Source organism: Tupaia chinensis, unplaced genomic scaffold, assembly GCF_000334495.1.
Source record: "Tupaia chinensis unplaced genomic scaffold, TupChi_1.0 Scaffold146140_1, whole genome shotgun sequence".
Taxonomy (NCBI): domain Eukaryota; kingdom Metazoa; phylum Chordata; class Mammalia; order Scandentia; family Tupaiidae; genus Tupaia; species Tupaia belangeri.
This window is the reverse complement of record NW_006205995.1, coordinates 670,927-679,781: the sequence shown is the minus strand read 5'-3', so window position 1 is coordinate 679,781 and position 8,855 is coordinate 670,927. Positions and strand designations below refer to the sequence as shown.

General features: G+C 39.5%; 1 protein-coding gene across 1 annotated transcript in view; it reads right to left on the bottom strand.

The window, feature by feature from the left end:
• MYO5A (myosin VA) overlaps positions 1 to 8,855 on the bottom strand; it is a 155,576-nt gene that overhangs the window by 95,021 nt on the left and 51,700 nt on the right. The window contains exons 9-11 of the mRNA XM_014584250.2: positions 6,158 to 6,239; positions 5,443 to 5,550; positions 2,601 to 2,707 (exon numbers count right to left, since the gene is read on the bottom strand). Of these exons, the coding sequence (XP_014439736.1) occupies positions 2,601 to 2,707; positions 5,443 to 5,550; positions 6,158 to 6,239 (297 nt within the window). The remainder of the gene's footprint in view (positions 1 to 2,600; positions 2,708 to 5,442; positions 5,551 to 6,157; positions 6,240 to 8,855) is intronic.

Here is an 8,855-nt window from a genome sequence, read left to right as displayed (position 1 = left end):
GAGGTTTTTTTTTTTTTCATTATAGGGCGTGTGCACTTGCCAGACAGAGAGAGACATAGAGACAGAAAGCGAGAAGTCACCCCCCACCAGGGGGGATGGCCACGCCTCAATCCCTTCTCCTCCATTCTCCTCTCGGGATCTTGGGCACGAACGCACACGTGCCCGGTCTGAGTTTTAAGCCACCGGGTCCGGGACGTGAACAGTGGTCAACTATGTGGGAGTCCAGCGACATAGCCATTACGCTAACTGCTGGTTCCCTTAACTACTGTTTCAAACATTCTATCTCTGGATCCCAAATTAAATTTTTAAAAATAATGTATTTATTTAATTTTATTATTTATTTTTTTAATTTGACCAGGGAGAGGGAAAGTGGGAAAGTAAGCTGCCAGATCCAGGACTCGAACCACGGTTGCCTATGTGGGAGTCCAATGCCTTAACCACCACACCACCTGCTAACCCTCCCATATTGCATTTTAAATTACTTCTTCAAATTATGTATTTTCCAGCTCATCAATTTTCTCTTCGATTGTGTCAAATCTGTTGTTAATTTCTTTTGGCATTTTTAGTAGACTTGACTTGGCTATCTGTTGTTTCTCCTAGCTCCTTCTATTTTGTTTTATTGTGACACTTGTGATTTTTGACTATGAGTCAATATTTATGTTTTCCCATGGGACTCCATTCAGGTCTAGAGTGAAGATGGAGCCTCCAAAGTAGTTTTTCATTTACTTCTGTCAGGTAATTAGGGCACCACCATCCCAGGATCAATTTAAGCTAATTGCTCTGTAGATCATTGTTTGGAACCATCTAGAAACTGTGAAATTAGACTGAGACTACATGTTAGTGTCAGTCTGTTGAAATTAAAAAAAATTTTTCACTCTCACATGTCTGCACATGTGCTCTCTATCATAAATCAAAAATAAAAAAAAAAAACTTTATTTTAAAATAAAAAGAGAAAAAAAAAGGAGAGATTGGATCTGCATGCTGTAAATGAGTAAGAGCTGGCCAGAGAAGAACAACCAATCTATTGCAGTAGCGAGAATCTGAGCAAATGCAGAAAGAGAAGCAGTGTGGCCTGTGAACAGCTGAATGTGAAGGGTGAGAAGTGGTGAGAGGGAAGCTGAATAGGGAGTCAGGGCTTGACCATGAAGAAGCTTCCTTGTCATGCCAGGTATGGTGCTTGGCCTGAAGGCTTTAACAGGAGCATGACAGGGTCCCTCAGAGGTCTACCTTTGATGAGTCCTTGACCTTGAGTGGCCATGAGTACACTGTTGTCACTAATTTCATCTCTATCTAACATGTCCATATGTATGTGTATACAGAGATGTATACATAGAGATCGATACAGATAACTGTAGGAACCGTTCTGCTGAGCAGGTTCTGGCAGGTAACGCACCACATTCAGTCAGATGAAAAGAGAGACGTCAGTTTCTTACTCACTCCCACCCTCGACCCTACCCATCTGTTGGGTCGTCAGAAAAGTCATGATGCATTTTTGCATAGAAAAGCATAAAAACATACGTCATGACTTTTTTTTTTTTTTCAGAGGTTTCCACTATAGGGCGTGTGCGCTTGCCAGACAGACAGAGACAGACAGAGAGACAGAAAGCGAGAAATCACCCCTCGGGGGGATGACCACGCTGCAATCCCTTCTCCATTCTCCTCTCGGGATCTTGGGCACACACGCACATGTGCCCGGCGTGAGTTTTAAGCCACTGGGTCCGGGACTCGAACCGCGGTCGATTACATGGGAGTCCAGCGACATAGCCATTACGCTAACTGCTGGTCCCTGTCATGACTTTTTGATGGTCCAACAGTTTCTCTTTCTAGAAGTAACCACTGTTAACAGCTTCTTCAGTCATGTTTAAATTATATACTACATTTTCACAACTGAAGATGTGAAGTTGTTCATACCTGGTACTTGTCTTATGGGCCAAAAGAACCTTTCTCTTCAAACTCACTGAGTTTAAACTTTCTCTTTGAACTCCACCTTTCTTATATACTATTTCCCAGCTGTCTTATAGTGATGTGACATATGTCTAAGTTCACTCTCTGACTCATGCATACACACATACATGCGTGGGTGCTGTGTACCAAGAATTACTGTAGAATCCATATTCCTTTATTCTCAGTTTAATATTTTCCTTTAGATAATATATCTCTTTGATAATCAGTTCTCTGACACAGGTTATGCATTCCTTAACTGAAAGGCTTGGAACCAGAAGTGTTTTGGATTTTAGATTTTGGGATATCTTTACATATGTTAAGATGATCTCTTGGGGATGAGACCCTGAGTCTAAGCATGAAATTCATTTTTGTTTCATAGACACCTTATTCACATAGTCTGAAGGAAATTTATACAATACTTTTGTACTGCAGCATTTGACTGTGACCCATCACATGAGATCTGCTGTGGAATTTTCTATTTGTGGTGTCATGTTGGTACTCAAAACGTTTTGGATTTTGGAGCATTTCAGACTTTGGATTAGGGATGCTCTATCTATCATACTAAAAGAGAAATTGCTAACAAATTGCTTCTATAAATAATCAACAAAATAAAACGCAATTCAACTGTCATCACACTACACTTGTCCTGCACTTACAGGTATTGTGCAGCTGTCCGCATCTCTAGACGTAAATCCAACATTGCCTAAGTGCAGGATGCCAGCAAGTATTCGGAAAATTCCCATTTGATAAGATTCACTAATTCCTGAAACAATAATGTAAACAAACAAGTGATTAATTTTAGAAGAGCAACTTAAGAATTAATAGCCAACATTGGAAGCCTACTGTTCATTCTTTTTTTTTTTCCTTTTTTGGAGACGTTTTTGCTATAGGGCGCATGCACTCGCCAGAAAGACAGAGACAGACAGAGAGACAGAAAGTGAGAAAGTGAGATGGCCACGCTGCAATCCCTTCTCCTCCATTGTCCTCTCAGGATCTTGGGCACGCATGCACATGCGCCCAGCATGAGTTTAAGCCACCGCGTTCAGGACTCGAACCATGGTAGACTACATGGGAGTCCAGTGACATAGCCATTAGGCTATCTGCTGGTCCCTATTTAGTTACTTCCTCTAACTATTGTGAAAGAAAAGCTGTTTAGAACAATCTGTGAAATCCAAAGGCTATTTAAGTTTTAAAGTTCCTGGTAAACATGGAGCCCTGACACCCATCAGGTTTACTGTTCAAATGGTATGTTTTCGTTTACAGTATACAAACTCTGACACTGCAAAAAAATGATAGATTTTAGAATGTGACCCCCCCCCCACACACACACACACAAACTCTTCATTTCAGTGTTCTTATGTTAATGATGTGAAGAAGAATGTTGTCTGCTTTATTTTAAATGGACCAATGTGAACTCTTGACAAACAATCTGAAGTCACCCCTACTCTTGCCCTGCCCTTCTCTTATATAAAGCAGCTTTCTCAGCTGCCATTCCAGTGGGCAAAAGTCTTGGCAACCAGAGTCTATCTATCTTGGTAAATTCATCTTAGGCCCTAGCTCAAATAAACCACTCTTATTACACTTACTATACCTCAGTCTTCTTAAGTTAAAAACGGAGACTAAGTACATGTCAAAGAGACCCCATGATAAGAAATGAGGCTGCTCCTGTCTCCTAGCTGACAAGTGACAGCAGTGGAGCAGGACCAAAAGGATAAGGCAGTGTGGGAAGCTGGACAGCCTTTGGCTTGTATCAGATCTGGCTTCGTTTTTCAATAAGGTAAGAATATCTGGAATATTACATATAACAATATGCAAGTAGAAGTAGTAACATTATTTCCAAATATGTAATCTGACACAGGGTAACTGAGAATTGATATTGCTATGAATGTTTTCATTATCTCTTGCATGATCATTTTCCCAAATTAACAATTTTCTACTTACTAACAGATATAGCCCTAGAAGTAAAGCTGTAATGTGCATATAAATTAGAAAGAGTTTTGTTAAAATGCAGATTCTGATTCTGTAGCTCTGAGAAACGGGCTAAGGTTCTGCATTTCTAGCAAGCTCAACAATGTTCCTGAACCATATTGTGATTAGCAATGCTTTAAAACTAAACTCACCTGAGGGTACTCCTTAAAATACCAACATATGATTTTAGAGTTATTTGAAGTCTGAGGATTAAATACATGATAATAATTCGCTTCTGGGCAAACTCATAGAGTGGTGGTTAAGGTGGCTGAATCCCACATGACCAACTGCATGGTTTGAGTCCCAGACCCAGTGGCTTAAAAACACTTTGTGCATTGTGTGTGCAATCCCAAAATCCCAAGAAGGGATTGTTGTATAGCCATCCTCCTTGGGGTGGGAAGGGGTGTTTTCTCACTTTCTCTCTCTCTCTCTTCCTCTCTCTCTGGTGAGTGAATGCAGCCCATGGCAAAAATTAAAGAAAAAAAATTCACTCTTAAAAGTTGTAGAGTTCTAAAGATTAATTTATTCATATGTAAACTCAGCATTTCTAAAATTTAGAAACGAGATAGAGACATCTGAGCTGTTTAAAAAACGTTAGAAGAAACTACATGCAAACCACGCTCCGCCATCATGCCAGTCTAGCCAGTTTCCCACTCATAGAGAGACTCCCAAAACAAACCAAAAAAATGAACGAAGCAAAAACTCCCACAAAATGTGAGCCTGTACAGGAACCTACTTCATCTAGGTTTAGGTTTCAGATTTTTGTAAAAAAAAAAAAAAAAGATTAAGTTAGCAAAGAGTAATAAGCAAAGATTATAGTTAGCTCTCTTGGGTCGTCTGAAAAGTCATGACCTATTTTTCTTCCATGTTTTTCTATGCAAAAATGTGTCATGACTTTTCCGACAACCCAATACTTCCCCTGATGCAGCGAATGAGTTTTGTTTTTGTTTTGTTTTGTTTTGTTTTTTTGAGAGGTTTTTGCTATAGGGTGTGTGCTCGCCAGCCAGACAGAGAGAGACAGAGAGACAAAAAGCGAGAAATCACCCCCTGGGGGGATGGCCGCAATCCCTTCTCCATTCTCCTCTCGGGATCTTAGGCATGCATGCACACGCGTCCAGTGTGAGTTTAAGCCACTGGGTCTGGGACCCGAACCGCAATTGACTACATGAGAGTCCAGCGACGTAGCCATTACACCAACTGCTGGTCCCGCAAATGTGTTTTTTTATCATTTCCATACCATAAAACTGAAGAATAATTCGCATAGCATAAAATTCACCCATTTAAAAGTTCAATTCAGTAAGTTTTAGTAAATTTATAAGATTGTGCAACCATTACTGTGCTCTAATTTTAGAACAGTTTTATCACCCTAAAAAGAATCCTCGTGCCCAGGTGGTGTCTAAGTGTGTTCCATAAGGAATGTTAAATCTCCCTGCAATACTCCCGCCAAGATAAAGCTAAGGCAATATTGCAAACAGACGGTTTGAGTCAAAAAGCTATTGCTCACACAGGTCGAGAATAACAGGACTTTACCCAGCAAAGTGCAGGCCTGCCTGGTGTGTGCCATCTCCTTGGCATCATCCACGCCTTCAATCACTGGACTGCCTCCTTGCTTCGTGTAATGAAAGTTATTTGCATCCCCTGTAATGAGAGGGAACATGAAATCTGAGTGGCCTATGAGAAAGTATGGACTTCCAACCTTCTGTCCTCGATCACTCAGAGGCAGCAACTGCCCGGTTAAGTGTTCATGGTCTGAAGTGTGACCATCTGTGTTTTCAATTATGTTTTAAAACAAAACTCAAAATTAAATAGTGGACTGAAATGTTTATAGTTTGTTTTAACTGATGAAATGAACAGTCTTTTCCTAAAGATTTCATTTCAATTTCCATATGTGGATAAGATCATCAAATACTTGAATCCCCTCATCGGAAACTTGGCAGGCCTCTATCCTATATATTTGTTTCTTTTAGTCAGGGCAAATTTCAAACACACACAAAAGGAAGAGACTAGCATAATGAACGCTTGCATGCCCATTATCCACCTTGAACGAGCATCACCTCAAGGCCGACCTGTCCCATTAATGTAGCCACCCACTCCTTCCAGTCCATGGGTTATTTTCAAGCCAGCTGCAGACTTCTCATCACTTTTTCCAGAAGTATTTCAGCATGAGATAAGCTTCTTTTGAATAATTAAATCTGAGAGCTCAGAAAGTAATATCGGCACAAAGAATCTATCGCCATATGCATACCTAATCGCAGCATTTTAAATTCCGGTAATTTTGCTGAGGCACAAAGCTGATAGAAGATATGATAGTTTCTCTCCTCTTCTGCCTTTGAAATAAGAAGAGTTTTCAATTACAGCATTTTAATCCAAACCTCAGATAATTCTATCACAAAAATAGCATTTTAATATTTATCTCTTAAGTGAAATGATTCCTTCCCAGATTTTCTAATACTTAGTTATGAATATTAAACCTTATGATGGATTATTTTTGCCATATGTGTGCATGCGTATGTGTTAGGCACAGCCAATGTAAAATATCTGACAGACTTGTTTGAACTAAAAAACAGCTTGATACATGGCCACATATATAGCCATAAGAGATCAGTGCTTCTGGGGGAAGCTTAGATTTAACAATTTTTTTTATAATAGTCAATACTATTTTCTAATGGCATCCTCTTTGATTCATGGTTTTTCTAACACTCTGACTGAAAACAATAATCTCATCTTTGCCATAACTTAGAGAGGATCATTTACTATGGCTGCTTGTAAGAAATCCACGAATGCGCTATATCATCTATATCATCATAGTTTATGGATTTTAAGAGCAATAACTATTTTTCTCTTTATTAAATTATGATTTGTGGTTAATGACTATTTTACGAAATAGAAAACAAATCACTTATAATTCTGAGGTCATTTATTTGTATCTGAGAATCTATCACCACATACATATCTAAATACAGTTGTCATAATATTGTTCATGATGAAACTCATAATACTGTTCATTCAAAACCAAGTTCTAACAGTCTCTCACCATGTCCTTGAATTCTGCTGTGCATTCATTTGGCTAAAGAACAGTATAAATAGGGCCAAGGTCAGGCTTGACACCAAAGGAGGCTAAAGTCTATAAAGAAAATCTATTACGGAGACAGAAGACACTGAACTAATCACAAACGCATCAACGATCACAAGCATAGTCAGGAAAGAGATCAACGGTTCCAGCACACAGAAACTGGAGAAGCACGTGAGTCGTCAGAAATGCTATGGTCTTCTTCGTATGAAGGATGATATCAAGCATGTTTTTTCTGTCTGTGATTCATTTTGAGAAACTGAACAACCTCAATATTCTGTAACCCTGGGGACCGGCAAAAGCTAGAATGGCTTTGATGTCTCTAGACAGGACAATAGGACTTGGCCTTAGTGTTTTGTTTTGAGCGCTACTTGCCTTTAGCCAGCCTACTGACCAAGGACCCTTTTTCCTATTCACTTCACCTTCATTGCTTACCTACTAATCAGATCCTTACTATTTGGATTCAGTCTTTCTTAGATTTGCCTGTGTCTCACCCATTTTTTTTCTTCTGGCTACTAAACTAGAAACTTTCCAAAAACCTGTGTAAGTATCCATATGTGTAATAACATTGGTGTGTGTCCTTAGATACTACAACAGAATAGGGTGACTATCACTTTACTATACAAATCAAGTATTATATTTGAGGTGGCCACAAATCAGGCACAACTCTGAAGTCAATGCCAGGGTAGCCACAGGCTGCCCAAACTTGACTCTTGGTGTGCTCCAGACACTTTCAAAGCCATGCAGTCTTTTTTTTTTTTTAATAGACCACAGATTAGTTTATTTTTAACACCCATCGTGCCATGAATTCATAGGGAATAGGTTCCAGCAGCTCAGGCTCCTTTCCATTGGTTCTCGCGAAGTGTGCTTCTCTGGGTGGAGCAGGCTGGCGCTTTAGTTGAACCCAAGTACCTTTCTCTTTGGCTTCTTTCTTTTTCTGGTCATTTTCCTTCACACGTTTTAGGAAGCTATCTCTGCTCTTAGAACATTTAATATGCTCAATACGCACATTAATTCTCTTGGCAAGAATCTTGCCCTTAACTTATTTGTTCACAACAATGCCAACAGCATGCTGGGTAACATTGTAGACTCTTCCAGTTTTGCCCTGATAACATTTGTGGGGCATTCCTTTTTGAACAGTACCCATTCCCTTAATGTCTACAATATCACTTTTCTTGTAGATTCACATATATGTGTGTTCGTCATTTTGGTTAATTACTGGAAGATGGCAGTTCTACAAAGCCATATAGTCTTGAGCAACAAAAACTGTGGCCCCTGCTACAGGGCGACACCAGAGGTCTTTAAACTTCAGTGTAGTGGGCATCCAGCTAAGGGGCCACGGAAATCCAGATCTCACAGTACGAGGCCCAAAGTGACATCAGGAGTCTACGCTGGGGGTTTCCAATGACAAAGCCACACGCTCTTAGTCTACCAATAAATACTGGGTTGTTGGAAAAGTCACGGCGTAGTTCCTCTTTTTCTAGGCAAAAATGTATCATGTCTTTTCTGACAATCCAATATTTAAACATATACCTGCTATAAATATATGCTATACATGTATTACATGTTGAACTTTCAGATTAAAAAGGACCGAGAGAATATGTGCAAATGTAAACCATACACAGAGGCATCAATTGAGTGTGTTCACAACTGGGTGGTAAAGATTTTGTTTTAAAACCTCACTCTAAACAATAGCATAACCTGAGAGAGGAGAAGGAAAGATGGAAAGAGAACAAAGGCAGGGCAGAGGGACAAACATAGGGAAAAAAAAAAAATTAAAAGAGGAAGAGGAAAAAAAAAAACATATATATGTGCATAAGCAAGAAAGTAGAAGTGGAATATTATTGATGATAACATGCTTGATTGGGTCACT